The 23967-nt window shown below is 56.1% G+C and overlaps 1 protein-coding gene across 7 annotated transcripts in view; it reads left to right on the top strand.

Annotated features, from left to right (window-relative positions):
* CACNA1C (calcium voltage-gated channel subunit alpha1 C) overlaps positions 1-23967 on the top strand; it is a 556614-nt gene that overhangs the window by 435112 nt on the left and 97535 nt on the right. For all 7 annotated transcript variants that reach the window (XM_082350478.1, XM_082350477.1, XM_082350479.1 and 4 more), the window contains exons 10-13: positions 3765-3855; positions 9988-10014; positions 17980-18140; positions 18993-19218. In XM_082350478.1, the coding sequence (XP_082206604.1) occupies positions 3765-3855; positions 9988-10014; positions 17980-18140; positions 18993-19218 (505 nt within the window). The remainder of the gene's footprint in view (positions 1-3764; positions 3856-9987; positions 10015-17979; positions 18141-18992; positions 19219-23967) is intronic.

The following is a 23967-nucleotide window of genomic DNA, read 5'->3' as shown; positions in this document are numbered from 1 at the left end:
AGGCTTGCCGCCTCCCCGAGACTAGGGCCCAGCATTAGCAATCCCAGCCTCAGCCAGCCTGGACTCTCAGTTTCCAAGATGAACCCAAGGCGATCTCTAGGGTAACCAGTCCCTAAACGAGTCGGCTGTGGCCTCTGTCTAACCCCTTAGAAATAGAAACACGGACCATCTTCACCCCGTCAGGTGCTTGTGGGATAAACTGTCACAAATTAATAGGAACTAATATGTGGATGTAAACCGTGATTTAAAGCAAGGAAACTTTAAATACACACCTTGACCCCAAAGAGCAGCTCCCCAGAGACTCCTGCCCACCATCAAGGGCATGATTGGAGGCTCTTCCGACCACGTTCCACGCGGGCGGCTGCCACCTGTGCCCACGTGACTCACCAGGCCTGGTCAAGTTCAGTTATAGAGGGAAAGGCCGTGTTTTTATCAGGCTCTTTCTATTATTTTTAAAGTGATCGCATAGCTATTTCTGAAGTCAAACAAGATGGGACAGTATCGGTGCCAAAGCCAAAAGCTGGATGAGCTTCTGTGTAGCAGGTCAGTGACCTGGGCCCCCGCCGGCCAGGGCTGTCCCCTCAGGCGTCTGTGTGGACAGACAGACTTGGAGGCTGGCAGCCCGTTACCCCTCCCACCGCCAAATAAAAGACCCCTCACAATGAGACGCTCACCTGAGTGACCCTTGTCATTCTAAACTGACATGTATCTTTTCCCAGAAGGGAAATTTGCTAAGTCATCCATTTCAACTCTTTAACTCTCAGCACTGTTTTTGTATAGGAATTTTGAGAAGTGAACAAATAATGCTACTGGTTGTAAAGTTTCTGTTTATTCCAAGCTTTGTGTTGGTTGTTTTTGTTTTTGTTTTGGTGTGCGAAGCATTGTTTTAAACTGTTATCTTTTAGTTGCTTTACAATATCATATAAGTTTCAGGTGTACAATATAGAGATTCAATATTTGTATAGACTATATTCCATTTAAAGTTATTATAAAGTACTGGCTATATTCCCTGTGCTGTACACTATATCCTTATAGCTTATTTATTTTATACATAGTAGTTTGTACCTATTAACCCCCTACCCCTATCTCCCCTCTCCTCCCTTCCCTCTCCCCCCTTCCCTCTCCCCACTGGTAACTACTAGTTTGTTCTCTATATCTGTGAGTCTGCTTCTTTTTTTGTCATTAGTCACTAGTGACTTCTAGTCACTAGTTTGCTCTATTTTTTAGATTCCACATATAGGTGATGTCATATGGTATTTGTCTTTCTCTGACTTATTTCGCTGAGCATAATACCCTCCAGGTCCATCCATGTTGTTTCAAGCTTTGTATTGTGAAGACACGTGTGTTTCGGAGATGGCTCTTTACCTGGGGTGAAAACAAGCCTGACCCTTTCCTCTCATGACCAAATCTTCGGGATTCCCACTAACAAGTAGGGATGAGTTGGGACCCTCCTGGGTATCCGTCTCCTCAAAATCAGTACCCACCTGCCAGTGTAGACGCTTCTGCGGGAGTGACCCCTTCTCCCCAGGATCCATTGTTTGTTTTGTGTTGTTAATTCATGTGATTTGGGGTTTGGGTCCTATTTTGTTCTGTTCTTACCTGTTTTGATTTATCAATTTTTACTATCTCTTAGTTTGTTCTTGGAGGTTAGCGGGACGTCCTGTGTGGTCGCCAAGTCCCCTGTTTCTTTCTTTGCCTGAGGCTGACCCTGAGCTCTGTCCACGTCTTACTCCTGGTTTTCGACTCTGACGTCTTGTCTGTGAAAGGAAGCGCCCGGCGGGCTTGTTTGATCAGGAGGAAGGGGAGTTTGCTTGGTCTAATCGCCCCCCAGAAACCCATTGTGACGTCCCCCACGCCCCCGTGCGTGTAAATTATGTGCGGGTGCCCACGGGGCAGGGCGGGAGCGCGCTTCTAGTGTGCGTGCGCGTGCGTGCGTGTGCATGTGTGCGAGGGGAGGATAGCCTGTCCCACCCGGAGCCACCACCTCGTTGTCCCTTCAAATGTATAAAGTCAGCAGGCGTGACAACCAGCAGCGGCTGAGCCCTGTTGAGGCCTTTCCTTTGAAGAGCGCCGGCCAAGGTTAAGGTCGCTGAAGGTGCCAGCTGTGAACGCTGTGAAATCCAGCACCACTGGCTGCTCCCCGTGCACCTGTGATGCCCCCAGAGCCTGCTCGGCTGTAGGACTCCCATCTCGTCTGGGGTGTCGCCCGGGGGCCATCAAGGTGAGCACGGGGCGGGGGCCCGAGACACCTGTGATCCAGTCCGAGCCCCCAGCCACTGTGTGACCCGGGCACCTGGCCCTTCCCTGGACCTCACTTCCCTGTCCTGTGACGAGAAAGCTGGGCGATGTCCAAAGTCCATCCAGCACCAAGCTTCCTTGAAATGATGTCTGGATTTGTTTTCACCCAAGTTTATGGAAAAGGAGTCGAGGGTGGACACAGGACAGTCAGGCGTGTGGGAAGTCGTGCGCTTTCCGGCTGTGTCTCCCACATTCTCAGAATGAGTCTCTCACACCTGCCCGACTTGACTTCATCCAAAAGAAAAGAAACCGGGGACGTCCCACATCCAGCCGCATCCGTACAACCAGTAGAATTATCCGTACAGCGTGATCAGTTCCTGGGCTGTGGCAGCCCCGGGGGCACTTGTCACTGGTCCCACGTCACCGGATGCCACACCCTCACTCATGCAGGTTCTGTGGCCACTAAGGGCTCCTGACCTGCCCGCCAGATGAGGGCTGCTGCCCTGCAAACAGGACTGAGCCATGACCGAGGATGGGACGGCCATTCTAGAGGACAAGGGCGGGAAAAATACGGAACTCCTTGTGTGTCGTGTTAAAAGGGCCATAGAAGATGAAAAAGGAGGAGAAGAATTCTTTTGAGATAAACTTTTATTTGGGATAAAAGATGATAATAAAAGAAATGGCTTCTTCTAAGCCACCAAACTGGGCTCCAAGCTAGAAAGCTCCGGCTGCCCTGGAAATCCAGCCCCTGCCAGCTCAGGAAGAGCCTGGGGATGGGCTGGGCGGGTTGGCCATAGTGGACTTGGACGGTTCGTGTCCCAGCTTGGCCTGTGGAGCTGGGAACATCTGGATGCCGTGAGGAGGTGGTGTTCTTGCCGTCTGTCTTCAGGCCACATCTCATCTCAGTAGTTTGGTGGGTCCCACACGGAGGTGCCTCATTCCTGTGTCTACAGTGCTGACCTGAGTCTTGCGTGCGATGCTGGAAATGGCTGTTCCCTTTGAGCTCAACTTCAGGCTCTGTCCTAGACGGAATCGCCTCAGGACCCAGCATGCAGGACTCAGGACAAGGGACAGACCCTCCTCCAAATCCATCAAGTGGCTCACCCCCTAGAGAAGCCCTTTCCACAGACAGGCTGGGCCCTAAGTGTGAGGATGAGGCCCCCTTAGAACGGGGAGGGGGGTTGGAAAGAAATAAGAAAAATAAAATACTGTCATGAGAGCTTTTCTTTTTACGGCAAGGAGCAGACGCAAATGGGAAAGCACGCGCAGCTTTCCGAGGGCGTGGGGTCGAGGGCAGAGGAGGGACTCGGGTCGGTATTCCCAGGCGTCTCCTCCCACTGTCCCACTTACAGTGTCCTGGGTGTCAAGGGTCACCCTAGACGAGCAGCGGGCATGTCCGTTGAGGACATGGGACCCGGCCGGGCGCTGCCAGGGCCTCCCCTCCCGGCCGGGGGGCTGCAGACTAACCCTTCTCTCCCCTCTTCCCTCCACGCCTCGCTCTGCATCCCTTCGACCCGACCCTGCAGTGAGCATGCCCACCAGTGAGACCGAGTCTGTCAACACCGAAAACGTGGCTGGAGGTGACATCGAGGGAGAGAGCTGCGGGGCCAGGCTGGCGTGAGTAGGCGCGGGGGGCGAGAGCGGGCAGGGAAACCGAGTCCTGGGTGGGGAGGGGAGCCCTGGGGGCAGAGTGGCCCTGGCTGGGAGCTGCTCTGCAATCCTGCGCTTCCCGGGCAGGGGTCTGACTTTTGGATTTTGAGCCCCTTTCCATCCCATCAGAGAAATGTGTGTGTGTGTGTGTGTGTGTGTGTGTGTGTGTATGTGTGTGTTGGGGGACTTTGAAGTCTGTTTCTTCCCAGCCCCTCACTCCCTTTCACCAGACCAGCTTTGTTAGGTTCCCTGGGTCCTGCTAAGTGCCCTTTCATGTCTGATAAATGTGACCTGGAAGAAAAGCAGACAGGCAGGAAAATACACTGGGAGACGTGGGTCTTACCTGCAGCTCTGAGTTATCCACCCACTGAAGGGAGCACAGGTGTCTGAAGTGCAGACTCGGCTAATAAAAGTGCACCTGTGCCGGCCCAGCGAGCCTCCCCAACGCAAGCCCCAGCCCCTGGCTTCCTGAGCTGACTGGAGCCCAGGGCTGGGCCAGGTGTGCGGAGGGACAGCCCACGTGGCTTATCACCATCATCCATCCGTCTTAGCTCCGTCTTAAAAACAGACACCAGCGGTCCCTGGGAGATGCCCCCCCCCCACCAAGAAATGAAGGGAAAATGGTTTAACTGCTAAAAATGAGCAAACTGCTGGCTTCATTCCCAGTGTCTCAAAAAGCAGAGTCCACAGATTGAAGCCACGTTCCTTTAGGGGTCAGGCTGCCCTTGAGCGTGAGGCCTCCGGCAGCTTCCAGACTCCACTGTGGGAAGTGGGAGCTGCTTGTCCTGGTGCCTGGGAGATGCCAGTCTCACCCCAGAAGCTAAAAGGGACGGCGGACAGAGGGCTCGGAGGAGGACGGGCCCCGAGGTGGCTGGGTGTCTGAGTCGCTCCATCGGCAGAACGGCTCCTAGCTCACCTCTCCCCGCCGAAATGCCTCCGTATCTGGGCCTTTTGAGAAGGTTTGGGTGCATCTAACCTGAGCCGGGCCAGCCTCCGAGCGAGGGGGCGGGTGGGCAGGAGCAGACCGTTTCCAGGGCACATGGACCTCACCATCCCTCCCCCTGACAGTGGCACCGGGGAGTCTGCACTGCTGATTCCCAGCATTGTTGGGAAGCCATTATTGTCAAAATGTTGCTAAAATACAGCGCTAATTACATTCTGAAGCAACGGGCTGAGCCTTTCCCTCTTCCCTCCTACTGGAACCATACAAGCAAACGCTCGGGATTCTGGACGTTGGCCCCGGGCGGCCACGCTAGCGAAGGTGGATGGCAGGTCCCCAAAGGGTGGGAGGGAAGGTGACGAGGACCCCGCCCTCTGGCTCTGGGCCCACATGACAGACCCGGAGAGGCCGGGGCGCTGGCGCTCACAGTCACTGGAGAGGGTGTGTTTTGGGAGCTCGAGGCCCTGTTGGAAGGACAAGCCTGTTCCCACAGAGGGAGGGGGCATCTGGAGGACGTGCTCTGCAGGCGTCCAGGGCTCGGTGGAAATGGGCCGCACTCCCTACGAATATCCGAATTTATGCACCTGCTCTGTGCGGATAAAGTGCCTTGTCGCAGCGCCGGGATGGCAGTATGTCCTTAACAAACTACCGTCTTTCCCCGCCCCGCCCCAGACAACGGTGGGAGAAGACCGCCAGCGTTCCTGGTGGGGAAGCAGCGTGAACGGGCGGGGGCTGAGGCTCAGGCTGTGACAACCAGGGAGAGGCTGGCGTGTCTGAGGCGGAGAGCGAACGGCCCGTGCAGCGGGATGAGGCCTGGCTGAAGGTGGTTCCGAGGGGGCAGGGCAGACAGACAGAGACCGCACAGCGATGTCTTGCTGGGGAGGGGCAGGCGGGCAGGGCAGGTGGGGAGAGGAAGGAGCCATCCTGCAAGTCTGAAGACAGAAGCAGTACAGACTGAAGTCACCAGCGGGGCTGCAGGGTGTGGAGGCCGGGACTCTGCTCTGGACCACAGGCTGGAGACACCAGCGTAGAAACGATGAATGCGGTTACGTGGCACCGGGGTTGTTCACGGGGGCAGGAGGCCAGGGCTGAAGGCTGGGAAACCGACACGCAGAAGGAAAAGAACAAGGCACAGATGAAAAGGTGCCAGGGGAACAGACAAGCACAAGCGCGGAGGCCACCGGAAGAGGAACATCACGCCCGAGCTCTCTACTCACACCCTCATCAGGCAGCAAGCCCGCTCGGTGCTGGGCCGAGGTGACACAGAGCCCGAGAGCAAGGTGACACCGTCTCCCTGGAGCTCACTATCTGGTGTGAAAGTGACACTGAGCCGTCACTGTAAGTTGGGAAAAGCGTTGAGAAGGCGGAGTGACTGTAACGCAGGGTTAGTAATGGAGAGACGCGTTAGACTGGCAGGTTAGGAAAAGCTTCTTTGAAGAAGGGAAGTTTGAGCTGAGAACTGGAGGGGGACGGAGGAAGGAAGGATCTTCCAGTCAGAGGCAACAGTGGGTTCCGAGGCCGCTGGGGGGATGAGGGAGAGAAGGCAGACGCGTCCAGGGCAGGCCTGAGTGGGAAGGGGCGGGGCTGGAGACGGAGCAGGGCCGGGCAGACCCCTGATGGCCTTGGTCTTTGTCACAAGACCATGAGAGATCATTGAACGTAGCTGGTTGGTTTGGTGAGCTTTCCATCCTTGAGGATCCTCGGACATTAGGAAGAGTCTGTGTGGGAGCGAGAGGCCCCGAGCGGCGGCACTCGAGCGAAGCGGCTGCCGCAGCAGCTCTGGGGGTGGTGCTGGTGCGGCTCAGGCCAGGGTCACGTGCGGAGGTGGAAAAGGGACGCGTCCTCTGTGTGTCCTAATTGCAGGAGCTGGAGCCTGGGGGCAGGCGGGGCGGGAACGGGCCGCAGGGGACCCTCCCTCCACACGTGAGGCCGTGGACGGGGAAATGGCAGTGGCCCCGGAGCTGCTGGGCCTCGCCTTTCCTCAGAGCGGAGGCAGGACCGTCTTCAAGACGAGAAGCCCATGAAGGAGACCAGCACTTACGGGACAGCCTTGCCTGAGACTAGGGCACAGCTGGCATCAGAGAGGGAGACGCGGACTTCCACAGAAAGAAGTGCCCGGTACTCTGGGACGGACCGAAGGAGGGAAGAGAGCCAGCCATGCACCAGGAGTCCCAGATCTGGGCCTGGGTGGCAACCTCAGGCTCGCCCCCTGGGACGTGCAGGGCGCCTGCCCGTTGGCTCCTGTGCTCTTGGCTCCTAGAGGGGCCTGGGAACCGCCTGCGGGGACCCCCTGCACCTCTTCTGTGTCTGCGGCTTCCACAGGAGAGGCCCCGTGATTGAGGCAGGCTGCACCTTGTAAAATGGCAGACCCCAATCCAGCTGGTGTGTGCGAGGTCCCTTCAGTCTCGGAGCGCACAGTTCTATAAAGAAGGTAGAGTCAGAAACAGGATCCGACGCAGAGGGTCGATGATACCGATGGACGTGCATCTCGTCACAGAAGTGAGCTGGGGGTCCCCGGATAGCACAGGAGATTCAAGCTAGTGGGTCCCCAAGAGGTGCACTGTGACGGGGTCTAGGGTCCGGCCCCTCTGGCTGCACCAGCCGTGCGTGGAGTCGAGGACGTCGCCTCAGACGTGCATCAGCCTAGATGATGCCTGCAGCACCATCTGACTGACGTTAGGGCGAATCGGAAGGATTCAGGGAATCGCTGTGTCACACGGCAGGGAGCAAAGATACGGGCTTACGACTCTAAGAAGCGGAAAGGCTAAACATACAAGTAGCTCCCAAGGAGTTCAAATATTTGTCCAATGATGACAACTGCAAACTGGGTAACTGAGTGAAGCAGAGGGAGTTCCAGGCGTGTCTCCCGTTTTAAACCTTCACATCAGCAAAGACAACCGCGGTTTCCTGGGAGGTTTGTTGTGGAGGCCTGAGGGAAAGAGGCAGCTGGGCTGGACAAGCGTCAGGTCCACCCAGCAGGGCTGCACTCGTGGCCTTACATGCGAGTTACCCACTTTCTGCAGCTGCTGCTCTTCAGGAATCCACGGAAAACACGGGGAGGAAATCCTACCTTGTAGAGCAGTAACTAAGGGGAGCCCGGACGCCTTCTAAGCAGGCTGGTCCCCAGCGGGGTCTGGAGCAGCCGGGCCCCCTGGTGCCTGTGGACTCGCTGGGATCCAGGGGGCAGCACCCGCCACCCGGCCGGAACGCAGGGCTGGGGGGGCGGACACGGCGCCCGCAGGCTCCCAGCTCCCCTGCCCACTGGCGGCGTGACCAGCTCTCCAAACCCCAAGCTGGTGGTCACCTCCCAGGACACGAAGCCTGCGGAGACCAGGTGCCTCTGGTCCACGAAGTGCACTGACCCCTCCTACATGGGGAGTGTGAGGCCCTCCGCTCTCCCATACCTGGGCTTTCCTTTGTCTCCAGACACGTGCCCCACAAGGACCCCCCTTCTTACCTGGGGTGCTCCAGTAATACAGAGCTTGGAGGGGGTGAGTGCTGTGGCCCCAGCGAGCCTGGAATGATGCCCCCGACCTGAGAGCAGCAACAGCAATCAGGCTTCAGTGTGGCATCCAGGCTCGCACATCAGGACGCGTAACCACGGGGGAGAGAAAGTCCCACTCCATTTCCTCCGCCTCAGAACGTTCCAGAACACCCAGGAAGGAGCCGCAGCCAGTGACCACGCTTACCCTGGACGTCATCCCCAACAGGAGCCCTGGTCCTCCTGCGCCGCATCCCAGAGTCACTGCCTGGGAGACGTGGACACTCAGACCTCAGTGCCCCACGCGGGACTTCTTAAGAACCCACTTTTGCTGACGACCCACCGGACTAAGAGGCAGACTTACAGGGAGGGCGTGTGGCCTGCACTGAAGGGCCCCCGAGAGGCCTCTGGAACTCTCCGAGAGAAGGCGGGGCCGGGCCAGGCCCTGTGGCAGAGCTGCCAGGCTGATGACTGGCCATGCTAGCTCGTGTCCCTCAGCGAGGGGTCATCTGTCCAGCAGGCCTGGCTGGCCTAGAGGAGGGAGCCCCCAGCTCCCCACCGTCCAAGCGTAGCCGGAAGGCATTTGTTTTTCCACTAAACTGTGGCCCTAAGTAGGATGCCACCCGTGGCCCCGGCCTCTGCCCACGTGCCGTGTAACGTGTGATTAAAACCCTGCAGCCGTCGCCAGCGTCTTTGGGTGGGAAAGGTTATCAGCTGGCGGTTCGGAGCAGTAAAGGCTCTTGGCTCTGGTTCTCAGTGCCCCAGAGACATAATTATCTCACGCACGATGACTCTGCCACCTGTCACATCTTCTGGTTTATTTTGTTTAATAAAAAATAGCAAGAGGGGCTGTTTTCTTGCTTCGCAGCAGAGCTCACTCTGTGCTGAGCTGGGACAGGCGGATTCTGTCCCCTCTTCATCTCTGACCGGCGCTCCGCACCTGCCTGCCCATCCGAGCACGGTCTCCCACCCGCGGCCCTGCCAGCGCTCACTCCCCAGACACCAGGGCCTCCCCGACATGTGGCCTTCCGCAGGGCCGTCTCAAGTGCCTGCATGATCTCTGCCCCCAGCCCGGCTCCATCCAGCCTCCCACGGGCCGCAGGGCCTCCTGGAAGTTTCCACCTTTCAGTGCCCCCCTCTTCCCCCGAGATGCCCCTCGAGTCAGCCACCAGCCCACCCACCGGTGCTTCTGTCCACAAGTCCCAGGTCTTCAGGGCTGCACTGCCAGCATCCAGGGTTGTGCTCAGCCCCGGGCTGTTTCCTGGGGCCCAGGCTCCACACTCAGGCCACGTCGTGATGGGGCCGGGCTCCTGTTCAGACAGCGCTGGGCCTCTGCCAGCCTGTTGCCGCCTGCAATGTCCGAGGGCCGCGTCTGCAGGAGGGGCTCCTGTCCTCCACGACTGTTCTCAGGGCGTGGCCCCCAACCCCAGCTGACGGTCTGAGAACACGGCACCCGCTCCGGGGGCCACGTCTCCACTTAGAAGATGCTAGATTCGTAGGTTTGTGGGCTGGGCCAGCCCTCGATCTCCCCTTCAAACACACAGACACCAGGACGTGCTGACCGCAGGGCTGTCTCTCCGAAGCTGCTCCGTCCAGCGCCCATGTGGTCACCCGGGGACGTCTGAGAAAAGAGGGAAATGTGTGTGTCATTTGGTAACGTCTCCTCTTTCCCTTTCAGCCACAGGATCTCCAAGTCGAAGTTCAGGTGAGTGAGATGCTCCTTTCCTGCTGGGCTGGGGACACCCGCGGCTGGGGGCTGAGGGAGGGCCTGCGGAGGGTCTGCTTTCCTTCTGCACGGCTCTCGGGAAGAGGCTCGTGGATCAGACCCGGCGAGCGGCTCCGGGCTTGGGGTTTGGCGAGTTAGTGATGTTGGTGGCACTGGCCCTAGGAGGTTGTGAGATGCTGTGTCCCCCTCCCTTATAAGATGAAGTCCGGTTGAAATAAGTGCCACGTGGCCACTTGCTGCTGTTCTCGGCCGTGTTTATGGAAGGTGAGGGCACGCGGGTTCTCACGGTGCTGCTTCAGAACCTTCCTCGGGGCCCCGTCCTCGCCCTGTCTGCCCCTCCAGCCTCGCCGCCTGCACGTCCCGCGGTTACCGAACGTCCCCCGTCCTCTCGCACGTCTAGGCTTTTGCGTGGAACCCTCCTGCCACCCGAATCGCCGTGTCCCCGAGCCTCCCCTGGAGAGCTCGGGCTCCTGTTAAGAACCTCGCTGGTCCCACATCTCCACACCTTCTGCAGACTCCCCTCCCTCCCCCCGGCGCTTTGCTCAGGCCTCTGTCACCGCCCTCCCCACGCGGGCTCCCGTGTCTCCAATAGGCTCCATGAGCCTCCGAGGTGCTATTTTCAGGGAGCTGAGCCGGGCACCCGGCGGGTAGCAGGCTGTCCACCGTGTGCGCTGGATGGACAGATATGTGAGTAGGGGTGGGAATTCACTCCCACAAAGCCTGTACGAGCTAAAAAATACTGTGTTTAAGTTTCATTATTGATCTAACCCTGCTTCCCCAGCCTCACCTCCTGTGTAGCAGGAGTGTAAATAACATTAAATTTTAGTCCAGCCGAGCAGTGTAGCCCAAGGCTGCATTTTAAACTGTCCCTTAAGCTAAATGTTCAGTTCTCTTCTTTCCTCTGCCCAGCTCCTCTCCAGGGTGGAGAAGCAGGGCCGGGACTTCAAGACCCCGGAAGTACCCAGGACTCAGTGAGGACTGGTCCTGGGGTCCAACCCGAGACCCCTGCTTGTCCCCCTGAACCGGGCCTGCCGAGGGGCCACAGGTCCACCTGGTTGGGCCTCCACCCACGGTGTCCATGGGCCCCATGTTTGCCGCTGGTCTTGAAATCGTTGCCTCTGGTCTCCGGCCCCCAGGCTCTTTGAGCCCATGAACACCTCCAGGCCCTCCGTGGACGGGCTGCGGGAACCGGGCGCTCACCTACGCGCCAGCCGCCCGTCCCACTCTGTGCCTGCCTGGGTAGAGCTCTAGGCCGAAGGCTGGCGTCCCCCAGGGCCCCGCAGACCCCGTGCTACACCCCGGAGAGGCACCTTCAGCCCTGATGTCCTGGCCTCCCCGTGACTATCTGGCTGTTTCTAGAGCTTGGCGCTCGGCCAGAGAATTGAATGAGGATGCCGGTGTGGGACCCTCTCCTCTCCTGCTGTCACCTGCTCCCGTGTTCCGCTGGGGCTGGAAAATGCAGGCTTTCTCCCCTTCCACTTCCTCTGAAGCCAAGACCTCCTTCACATAAAAAACCTAGGGTCAAGTCTCGCAGGTCCAGCTCTTGTTACAGGAGAGAGAGCTCAAGAAATGTAGAAAATCCTTTGTCTCCGTAACGCTCGGATCTTACTGCTTTCTCTCCAGCACCTGGAGAAGCGGCTGGCACTTAGTGGGGACTTAATAAATACTAAGGGAAGGGACGAATGGATTATCCTGCCCCCGGATGACATTAGGCTTGACGCAGACTGAAATGAAAGTTCTGTTTTACAGCCAAAGCTGAGAAAGCACTTTGTGCTTCTGGCAGTTCCAAAGCCCCCATGCAGGGAGAGAGTAAAGGGCTATAAAAATACATTTGAAAATATTTCCAAAACATCATTCTCATTACATGAAAATGGGTGACTCATAAATGAACAAATGAATGCGTGAGTGAATGAATGAACCAACGTGCTCTGGGGGGTGGAAGAGAAATCACAGACTTGCCTGGACTCGCTCCAGCATGAGATGACCCAGGAGACGGGGGGCGTTCTGTATCCAGTGCTCTAGGGTGTAAGCTGTGCTCTCGAAGAAGAGGGGGCACGGGGGTCCACGTGGACCCCTGGACTCTGCTCGGTTTTGAGACGTGGCTCAACTTGCTGGTACCAGATCCCCCTCTGGGAAGGGCTCTTCCCCCTGCAGCTACTACTCAAGATACAACAGAAACACACAGAGAAGGTTCTGTATTCATTCCCAAAAGGCTTATTACTAGTCAGTTGGCACCATCAGTAAACCCATTTTCAGAGGAGGAAACTGAGGCTGAAAGAGGCCCGGGGCCACGTGGCTCACGCTTGGCCAAGTCAGGACCCACGCCCAGGACCTGGGCTCTGCACCGTGTGGTGAAGTCCTGCCCAGGGATCCGAAGCTGTTTCTGCCCAGCTGTGTGTCTAGGGGCTGCAGCGAGGGGTCGGGGGCCGCTCCGGGGCACAGCTGTTGAGTAGAAACACAATGCCGGACACTTACACCCTTTGTAAAACTTTCTAGTAGCCATGTTAAAAAAGTGAAAAGGAACAGGTGAAATTCATCTTAATATAGTTTATTTAAGCCAGTGCGTCTAAAACGTCATTTCAATTTGTAATTAATATAAAAAATGAATGACATATTTTATATTAATTTTTCTATGAAATCCCGTGTGTCATTTACACTCACTGCACGCCCAGTTTGGACTGGCCACGTTTCATGTGTGCAGTAGCCACAGGTGGCCAGTGGCTACCACACTGGACAGTGCGACCCCACAGGGTCAGATGGCAGCTGCCTCATCTACACCCTACAGTCCAGTGGTGGTGTCTGTTTAGGGAATAACAAAGGCTGGCAATGGACTGAAAATGCCATCGAAATCACCAAGGTCGACCCTGAGCCACCTCTGTCCGCTGCAGACGCAGGAACAGCGTCCTGACCCCTTCTGTCTGTCTGATTGCGGCAGCTGACACGGGTATGGGAGGCGCAGGAGAAAAACACAGTAACACAGGGGAAACGGAGAGAGAATTTCTGCAACTCAGAAGTAACCTCGTGAACAGTGAAGAGCCTCTTTTACTCCAGAAAAGAACCTAAAATTTGAGTTAAAAGAAAACCACACACACAAAGTATTCTCGATCATTTTCTCAGCTTAACAATGACAAATAACAGAATTTGAGCCTCAAACTGGCCTATTCCATTTGCAAGACAATGATACAAAGTCACAGGGTCTTTAAAGGAAATATTAGAGCAGAGGTTTTAGGGAAATTCTGGCAAATTAAGGGACTTTTATAATATTAGGGCAATATTAGGGTATTCCCTTGGTAAGCCAAGTCTCTACTTTGAGGAATAAGGAACTTTGCAACATTTGGGGCTCAGAATAGGACTTAAACAGTTACGGAACAAACGATTCTGAACGCCTTCTGCAGCTTGAAGGGATTAGTCAGATGACATGTTGGGGCTTGGATCTGGACGTCACAACGGTCTGAAGTGAACCCCTCGGGGGTCTGAGGTTGGGAGCCCTGTCTCGCCCGTCTTCAGAGAAATGTGCCTCTGAGGTCCCTTTACCTCTGCCATCCCGTAAGCAATAAGGCACATGCCCAAATTTGCTGCAGTCGCTCATAGCCCATTTTTTGGTTACTTTTGTATAAAATAGTTAAATGTAAGGATTTTCTGGGTTGCTTGTTCTCAGCTCTGGCCACTGGAAAGAGCCCCAAGTGTCCACCATTTGGGTGCTGTCTCCTGTTCTAGATGCTTGTCCAAAATTCTGTGCCAAGCAAACTCCTTCAGGAGCACTGCCCCCTCCTCACCCCGACCCCATCCGGGGGTCCTAAGCCTCGTCCACAACGCGGAGTGAGTAAGTGTGTGTAAAGTTTGTCTCTGCTGCCCTACCTGCCTGCCGGCCCAGGGGTCCTACTGTGTAGGACCACAGTGGTGGGCTGTGAGCCCATCACAGAGGACGCAACCCCTTCCCCTCAGGACCCTGCGATCTCAGTGGAGAAGCCGGAGTCACACAGTAAAGATACTGACCTACAGGAAACAGAGCATCGTGTCCTCTGGGGAGGCTGGCTGGCACCCCACGGTGGGCTGGGATGCCCTTCTACGTGCCCCTGGGGCACTTCTACTAAGCCCACGTGGCGCGCGGCACCCTCGGGGTCCGTATCACCGACCCGAGTTTCCCGTCTGCGTGTTAAGCTGAATATCTAGTACTTGGCTCGGGGAAGATGTTTCAATAAATGTTTCTTGAACGTGTAGCTAAGTGAGCAGCACGGACAGTAAGCGTGACCGGAACTTGGCAGCTGGGACGTCTAGAAAAGTGCGCCGCCGGGAAGCTGGGGCCCCCGCTGAGCCCTAAAGCAAGAGGGGACCCAGCAGGGGAGGATTGGTGGGGGGATAGCCGTGTCGATAGAAAGGCAGGAGCCGGGCCGGTGCTGGGAAGGGGTCAGGCGGGTCCAGGCGAGCGAGCAGAGCTGTCGGGTGGGAACGCAGCGACGCGTGGGTTTGAAGACGTGCGAGAGACGTGTCCGTGCCCGCCGTCACCACCAGGTCTGTGTCCGGGAAGTTCCACTTCTAGGGGGAACAACTTTCCCAGTGAGAGTGAAGGGAACGTGAATAGCAGGCAAACTCCTCCTCCCTGTTTTATCATTTAATTTCTATATCCTCCGTGCATACGTAAACACACAAATACATTTACACATTCTAATGAACCACTGCATTTATTGTACAGTAGGAAGCGTTGCCAGGAAACCAGTTGTCAAGCAAAGCTATATTTTGAAGGGTGGGAGGTGTGTAATTATCTTTAAATACTTTCTCTGGAGGGTAATTACTCCACCCCCGCCCCGGCCCGAGCCCACGTGACTCTCCTGAGCGGCTGTCTCCGGAGCGCACGATTCCACAGGTGCTGCCCCGTCCGTCACAGCCGCAGCTGCGGGGCCTCCAGCAGAGCAGCTCCAGACCCCGGGCCAGGCCCGGGCACGTGGCACCCGCATTCACCCGCCCCAAACTTGGGGAAGAGCGCAGTCAAGTTCTGGGTGTGAGACGGAGTTGGAGTCTGTTCCTCCAAACCGTGGAAGAGCAACCGTGATTCCTTTGGCCTCCAAATCACAATTATTGGTGATTTTTGTAAATGAGGTTGTCTCTATTCAAAACATTCTTTGCAACTACGGTGTAACCTATTGCCGACTTAAAATCATGCACAGTGTGAGGGTTGTGAGTTAAGTCTTATTCGGGGCAAAATGAGGACTATAGCCCGGGAGACAGCATCTCGGATAACTCTGAGAAACTGCTCCAAAGAGGTAGGGGGAACGTCAGTACGTGATTTTGGTGAAGGGGGAGTACGTGCAATGAAGCACATATTTTCTGCAGAAGGTTTCTGCTAGTCTTGTGAAGGTTACTGCTGGTCACGAGGAGCAGACATCACCATGAAGGATCTTAGTGCTTTTCTAGATATGAGGAGATGCAAGAATTGGGCTCATAAAATCTTCTCCTGAAAACACCTAACTATCTGAAGACCTGCTCTGCCAGTTTTTCCCAGAGCACAGTGCCTCATTTCAGCTCTCCACCCTGAACTCCTTTCAGGGGGTGTTGAAGGTCAGACGCTGCAGCGGCTCATGATTTAATCCTTGTAGAGGTAGATGGCAAGTGCCAATTTGTAGTTGACGCTATTTAAGATTGGATGTGAGTTTGTCCTGAAAACTCGTTTTTCAGGGGGGGGAAAAAGTCTTACCAACTTTGTCTACAATATCACCGAGCTCGATCGCAGGAGAGAAGCAGAGTCCCACCCCGGCGAGAGCAGGCACCTGAGCGCCGTGGTCCAGCACCGCCGGAGGCCGCCCCCTGCTAGGGACCACCTGGGCCCCTGTCCCATTGCCTTGTACCCCCTGCGCCCTCCGCCAACCCTGTTGTCACCCGTGGTGTGTCTGGAGCATGGAAGCCTCCACAGTGCGTTGGGAACCATCGTTTTCTGACCCCCAGGCCTTTCTCCACGTAGCGACTCTCCTCCCCTCCCAGTAGCAGCAAACATCCCTGCCAAGGTTTGGTGCTCCCTGGAGGTGGCGTCCCCGCCCCCTCAGTGACGGGGGTGAGGTCAGGTCAGAACACCACCCCGTTAATCCTTTCTTCCCTCCCTGCCCTGTAAGCCAATACCAGGTTCTCCTGCAGCTCCCAGGCAGCAAGGCCCTCCTTAGATGTGCCCCTCGCTTTCTAATCTCAGAATAGATTTCAACAAAGGTGTGGCAGCAGGATTTTCCACGGACCGTAGGTAACAGAAATAACAGAGTAGAAATATAAATAAAGTCAAGCTCTCCGGAAGGCCGTCTGGGGCGTGTGGAGGATCCTAACAACAGAGTCTTTGGGGACCTGGGGACCTGTGACTTCGTGCAGATATGAGTGCAGGTATCCAGGACGACAGCCATCCCCCCCCCCCCGCTTTCTGTCCCCAAGCGGGGGCTCTGTCCTCAGCCGCCCAGTGGGTGTCCCTACGGACACGACCTGCGAATACCTCGAGGCGTTTCCCGGCCAAGCCCCCCTCCGCAGGGCGCCCATGCTGGTGGCAGGACCTCCTCCAGATGCCCCTCCACCCTTTCTCTCTCCCCTGCACTCGCGGTCAGGGTCAAAGCCCTGCTGACTCCACCTCCAAAGCCCATGCCACCTCACTGTCCGCCTTCCGCGAGTAAAGCTGTTGCCTCCATCCCCTCCAACCCGACGGCTGGCCACGGCACCCCTCTTACCGTCCCCCAGCTGGACCTTGACCGTATGGCTGCTCTCGTTGTGTTTGGTTTTCTGGAGTCAGATCCCCTCTCGATGCAGGGCCCCCGCAGTCTCCTGGGCACCCTGTCCTTCCCTCCTCACATGGTGTTAAGTTGGTAAATGTTTGGTCAACGGGATTACCAAATATATCTGCATATTCTCTCGGTATCAGGAGGATGAAATTGGGGACAAGCTATAAACCCGTCCACCACTGAACTCTAAAATGTGAGCGTTTCCTTGGGATCATCCAGCTTCACGGTTGTCAACCATGGTTACACATGAGAACCATCTGGGGAACCTTAACAGACAGCAACGGTATTTGGGGGTTATTTAAAAATTACTCAACCCCAGACCATCAGATTTTATTGGGTTGGGGCCCGGGGCCTGGTGGGTTTTTGTTGTTTTTTTTAAACTTTCCCCAGGTGGTTCTATGCACAGCCAGGTTTGATGAAAGTCGCTAACCAGAGGCCATGGGGGCGATTGTCCCGCGGCCCATGGATGAGCTTTCAGGGCCCACGTGTGGCGTGAACTTGTGTGTAAGGTGGGGGCAGTCTGCCCGTTGTTCTGAACACAGGGTGTAACCTCAAAGGACTCCACGGCCTCCCCTTCAAGGCAAGCACCTCTGGTCCACATTCACCTCCCACTCTTCACGGACGAGGCAGCTAGGGGAGCGCCGGCGCCTGGGCTGCAGGCGGGGGGAGGGGACGCCGCTGGCTCTGCCCTCAGCCGGTGTCAGTCCAGACGCCCAGCTGCAGGGTCCTTGGTTTTCTCCTGAAAATCAGGACAACGCCTGCTTTGCAGACTTGTTTAACGGGTCTGGGAGAAGGCATGAGAAGTGCCAATACGGTACCAGGCAGACATGGGGTTCGCTAATGGTAACCATTATTAGTCCTAGTAATACTAGTCTTAAGACTTGCAATACTACTTCTAGTGATGCCGTTACTATGAAGTTAAATAACCTTCCTTCAGCTTTAGGCCAGACCCTCACACGAGGCTGGCCCTGCTCGGGGTCACAGGCCAGGGGGCCACGGTCCCAGAGGACCAGGGACCCCCCCCCAAAGGCCACACCACCAGCCGCGAGCCGGTGACCTTGGTGGGACGCTCATCTCTTCGGCCCTGGTGAGGTTGAGCCAGTTTAGGGGAGGGAGGTGGCCACCGGGGGGCACGTTGGCCGGGGACCTGAATTCACAGCCGCCTCCCGCCCTGCCCTCCTTCTCTGCCCCTTTGCAGCCGCTACTGGCGCCGGTGGAATCGGTTCTGCAGGAGGAAGTGCCGCGCGGCCGTGAAGTCGAGCATCTTCTACTGGCTTGTCATCTTCCTGGTTTTCCTCAACACGCTCACCATCGCCTCTGAGCACTACAACCAACCCCACTGGCTCACGGAAGTCCAAGGTGAGAGCCGCCTGGCCGGCCCGCAGTACTCGGGCCGACTCGGCCCTGTCCCGGGGCGGGCAGGCAGGCCACGCCGGGCACACCAGGGCCTGGCAGCTCGTGAGCCGTTAAAACACACCAGCTCACTCTACACAGACGGGGCTCCCCTGGCCAGGCGATGCCCGCCCCCCCCGCCTGCCCCGGCCGTCACCGTTGGGTCCAGGAGACACAGTCACGAGCTCTGGCTTGTTGGGCTACGTCAGATCTTTGGCTGCCGCCCCTCCGCCCCCAGTGAGTCTTCAGTACCTGGGGCCTCAGCATGGCCTCCAGGTGTGCTGGCCGAAACCTGTGAGGGGCGGTGAGCACAAAGCCAGGGAGAGGACGAGCGTGGCCTGAGCACCGGGAATGTCCTCGATGGCAGCGGGTCCCACCACCCCTCCCTGGGCCCCGGAAGGGATCTCCCCGGCCAGAGCCCCGGCGCCCACCCGGGGGTCAGGCGGACACGGCCTGGACCCGGGGTGTCTCCCGGAGCCTAGCTGGGGCTCGTCTCCCGGTGACAAGGGCAGACGAGGACCCCGGCTCCCGCTCTCGGCTGGTCAGTCTGGGCCCATGGCTCCCCGTCGAGCCTCACTGCCCGTCTCTGGAAAACGGGCGTGGCAGCAGTCCTGCTGCCTGGCAGAGCCGCTGCGAGGGGCAGAGGGTGGGGCGGGGCGGGGGCCGTGCTGGAGGTCTGCTGTGGTTGTGACTGGACCCCTTCCCACCACGTCCACGCGGGGCGGGGCGCGGGGCGGGATCGAGCTTCGGGGCTTCCCCGCAGTGACCCGCCACGCTCACCTCCTCTCCCCCTCCGCTGCCCCGTGCGGGTCCCTCCAGACACGGCCAACAAGGCCCTGCTGGCCCTGTTCACGGCGGAGATGCTGCTCAAGATGTACAGCCTGGGGCTGCAGGCCTACTTCGTGTCCCTCTTCAACCGCTTCGACTGCTTCATCGTGTGCGGTGGCATCCTGGAGACCATCCTGGTGGAGACCAAGATCATGTCGCCCCTGGGCATCTCCGTGCTGAGATGCGTACGCCTCCTGAGGATATTTAAAATCACGAGGTGCGTGGCCCGTCATGCCCCCCGGGGACCCAGGGGGGGGGAGCCACTGGGTCCTAGAGGGTCTGTCCTGGGCTCGTGTATTCGCCAGATGGAGCGTCCTTTACAGGGTCCTTTGGCTGCTCATACAGGCAGTGCAGGGGTGGCAGCCGTGGGGCCTCCAGGGGCATCGGGGACCCAGGCTCCTCTGTCCCTGCTTCACCAGCCCCGGGCCTGCCTTCCAGCGAGGTCAAAGGCAGCTTCCGGAGGCCGAGCCCTCACCTGTGGGCTCGGGGCAGGAGAAGGGGCTGCCGGCTCCTTCCCGGGCTCCCCCGGAATCTCACCTATAGCTCAGTTCTTGGGGCCGCCCGGCAGCTAGAGAGGGAACCTGCTCTTGTAGCTGGGCCTGTGCTGAGCGTGTGTGGCACGAAAGGCAGGCACGGGGCCTTGACACGCCCCCTCCACCCGCTGCCCGCCACCCAACCAAAGGCCGCGGCCCCCTAACTCCCCCGGGACAGGCGGGGCGGGGACGGGCAGCCACTCCAGGACAGCAAGTTTCCACCGTGTTGTGACCCATTCTGGGTGGTGAGATCAGCTTATTGGATCACGACCATCATTTTTATTGAGAGATAATCCACGTACTATGTAATTCAGTCTTTAAAGTGTACAGTTCAGGGTCTTTTTATGTATTTGCAGTTTCACAGCCAACACCACAGTCCCGTTTTAGTGCGTTTCCATCCCCCAAAAGCAGACCCCATGCCCGCTCTTCCCTCCCCCACCCTCCCCTCCAGCGCCCATCACCACCTTGCCTCCGTCTCTACAGACCTGCCCTCTCTGGACGGTTCATGTCCATACGATCTGTGCTGTTTTGTGACCAGCCTCTTCCGCCTGGCCTGATGGTTTCAGGTCTCCTCCATGTTGTCCAGGGATCGGCGCTTCATTCCTTTTTCATGGCTGAGCTGTATTCCATTATACGGATATACATCGCGGTTTGTTTATTCGTTCATCTGCTGGTGGACGTCTGGTTTATTTCTGCCTTTTGGTTCCTGTGAATAATCCTCTAGGAAGCATCGTGTTCAGGTTTTCGTGTGGACGTGTTTTCACGTCTCTTGGATACAAGGAGCAGAATTTCTAGGTCACGTGATAAGTCTATAGTTAAGGTTTTCAGGAAGTGCCAAACTGTTTCCCAAAGAGACTGGACCATTTTACATTCCCACTGGTGATGTATAAGGGTTCCAATTTCTCCTCATTCTCATTTTTAATGAAAGAATGAAATAGGGTGGAAAACATTGGAGTGCCTCACGTGAATGTAAACACGTTTCATAAAAATCCCCGAGATCGTGTCTGGGTCGCAGTATAATATGTATTTCTCACCGTGGGTTGCGGTCTTCCTTGGAGGGGCACGTCAGAAGCACCTGAAGGGGAGGGGTTCCAACTGTGCCCCCAGGACAAGCCTCCCATCCTAGAGTCTGATGGGGGGAGACTGGGCGTCAGTGAGATCCTGCTGGGAAGAGTGGGGTTGGTATCGTCCGTGCCAGGCCCTGGACTTAACCATCTCTGCCCAGAGTGCTCTGAGCTTGTGGCGAGGGGCGGGGGGCTGCAGGGCAGCTGGGTGTGACCGTTCTCTTCCCAATTCCCTCAACAGCACCCCTGCCCCAAACACACCTGCTCCCGTGGGTTCGTTGAGGGTAGGGTGAGAAGAGGCATTTGAAGAGTTGAGTTCAGTGCCAGGCACAGAAGATTCTTGGCAACCGAGCGTTCACTGTGACTCTAATTGTAACTGTTGTCGTTATCAGGAGAAGGAGGAGGGAGGAGAGAGCTAATAGTGATACACACACACACACTGTGGCCGTATTTGTTCGTCTGCCGTGTACACACTGTCCGGCTCTGAGAGGCAGGAAACGGGCTGCATGGTGTAGGCTGAACCCGGGAGAAGCGGACAGTCCAGCTGGGGAGACGGAGTCCGCTCCTGGGAGGAGACAGTGAAAGGAAAATCTAAGACAGAATGAAATGAGCTGGCAAAATGGGCAGGGGGGACATCTGCTTTGGGAAGTTGGGGACAGGAGAGCATCCCTGGGGAAGCTTCAAGGTCAGAAGACAGACTCAAAGTACACGCAGGAGTTAAATCCCCAAGTTGGATACTCCTGGGCAACACTTGCCTCGCCCCTGCCCCCGGAAGGAGCTCTTCCTGAATGTCTGAATATCTTGGCACCGCAGAAAATCCTCGGTTCAAAATGAAAGTAGTAGAAACATCATGACAATCCTGGTGAATGTACATCAGCTCTTGCTCTGTGCCGGATAGCCTGACGCCAGTGCTTGCCTGTGTCTGCCCTGTAAATCTTCACCATCACCTATTAGAGAGGGTGCTGTTATCATTGTTCCCATTTTCCAGATGAGAAGACTGAGGGAGTTCAGTCGCTTGCCCAGGGTCGCAAAGCTGCTCAGGGGTGAAGCTGGGATCACAAGACTCTGTGCCCCGTCCGTGACCGTGGGCTGCAGGGCTGATGGCTAAACTCTCTTTGTCTGTCTCCAGAGACAAGACGTAAAGGATTTTGAGTGATTCTGCTTGCTCCTCCTGGGTCTGCTAAAAGCTATTTTTAATTTGGAGTTTCAGGTGCCTCTTAAGTAATTCTCAAAAGTCCACATGCTTGGGGCTTTGTCTTTGTTTTTTAAATTCCTATAGAAAAGAATTTTGCTCCCAGATATTGTCATAGCATCTTGAAGAGACTTAATATTCATTCTGTTTCTAATCAACAATTTATCTATTTCTAATCTGAAACTATTGCCAGGAAGTCATTTTTAAGTCTATCTTTATCAGCGAGCTTCCTGAAGCCCCTCCACAAGAAGGATTAGTGGTATTTTCAGATCTCCATAAAGCCCATAAACAGAATAATTTCATGGTCTAATTGGAAGTTACTTTGGCAAAGGCCATCATCTTCCTGTTTTCCAGTCTCCAAACTGTCTGTGGGCTTTTGGAAGACAACAAAGAGTCCAGGTGTGGGAGGGTCCCATGCCCCCTTCTGAACCTCGTCTCCAATACACTCCAGTGGCCAGAAAGTGCCTAAAATAGGGGCTGGGGGTGGGCGTGCTGGTCCCCTGAGACGGGTCAGCCTGGTCCTGCCATCAAACAAGTCTGTTTCTCCCTCTTCTTTTAACATCTCTTGGAGGAAACTTTGCAACATCCCACTACTATTTTTAACAATGTTTTCTGGACCAGTGATTGTGATTTTCAAACCTAGATGACCTCCTCAAGGGAGCTCATTAAGGACCCATCACTCTAGAGATTTCAGCCAGCAACTCCTGGGGAGCTCCAAGCCGGTGGCCCAGTGACCTCACTTTGAGAAACTCTGGCCTGATTTTCTGCAGCTGCCCTTTGTCCTCTTTCTTGTCTAAAAATAGGAAGCTTTGTGTATAATTGGAAACTTGATTCTTCCCTCTCCACTCTCTCCGCTAGACAGTAGCCCTGACCCCGTTAAGACGGTGCTTCTGATGGCTCTCGACTGAGAAAACTCATAAAGACCTAATAGGAATCCAGCGAAGTTTTAAAATTGATTTTAATTTTATTAATTTCTACACACCTGAACACGTTTGAGGCTCTTTATTTAGAGTGCTAGGATCCTTGGATCCACAGATTCCCCTCCTGTAGTTCCAGGCTGCCCTCCCCGCACCCAGGGCCTGTGGTCTGAGAGCCGGGAACACCGATCTAGACCATGGTTCTCAGCCGTGACCTCATGACCCTTCAATATGTCCAGAGCCGCTCAACAGTGTGTGGCAGGTCATTTGCTATTACTAAGAGCTTAAATACCAAAATCTATGAATGGTTTCTTTTTTACATACCAAATACAAGTACATTCAGTATTGCTCTTGTAACACCCTCACTCTTGGTCACTTGCGTTCCCGAAGGCTTTAATGAACGAGCAAGAACCAGGTGGGTTTACAACTGATCCGTGGCCCCTGCGGGAAGAGAAGCCTTTGGTTTATGATGACAATGAGTTGCTAGCCTGCTTACATTTTTTTGGCACTTTGTCAGAATCTGAGCATGCCTTAGGAAGTATACAGCGTGTAGGCATATCATCCATCCTATGGGTCTCATTTTTTTATAAAAAGAATGGGAACCCTGCACCAGGCTGTCAGTTGATCACTGGGTATTCACGGTGCTGTGGGTGGGGAACGGCAGGGTAAGAAAGTCTGGGTACCTCTGGGAGAACAGAGAGGCACGCACGTGGCCAAGATCTTTGTCATCTTTGGGTAAATGACCATGGGCCTTCCAGCCGCGTGATGGATGGGGCTCTTTCTCCTGCTTTGGGGCTCTCTGGGGCTCTAAATGTTGCCCAGTTTCAACATCTAGTTTGTGTGCTGTTTGTCAGCCCAGCCTGACCTTCACTCTATGAGGAGGAAGAAGAGCTTCAGTTTGGTTAGATCTGGATGTGGCTCCAATGTACTCATTACGTCTCATTTTTTATACAGTTGGTCTTCACGTGCGCCACAGTCCCTCCAGCCCTTGCTGTTTTCCCTCTTAAACCCTAAATGCTTCTCTTTCTTCTGCTACTCCTCCCCCGCGGCCCCTTCCCCGTCCCTGAGATGTGAGCTCAGACTGACGCAGCACAGACAGACTCACTGGTGAGTCGTGACCGCACAGGGGCCCGCAGCCCCGAGATGCGAGCCTTTTGCAAATCCTCCAGACTCTGAGCGCCTCCATGTAACAGCCGGTCTGGCCGCGAGCATCAGACCCTCCCGGCCCCCTTCTCAGGGCCCCAGGGAGGCTCTGAGCTT

The sequence above is a fragment of the Balaenoptera borealis genome (genome assembly GCF_965194805.1).
Source record: "Balaenoptera borealis genome assembly, chromosome: 13".
NCBI classification, from domain to species: domain Eukaryota; kingdom Metazoa; phylum Chordata; class Mammalia; order Artiodactyla; family Balaenopteridae; genus Balaenoptera; species Balaenoptera borealis.
Note: the sequence above shows the minus strand (reverse complement) of the source record. Positions and strands in the feature narration are given on the sequence as shown.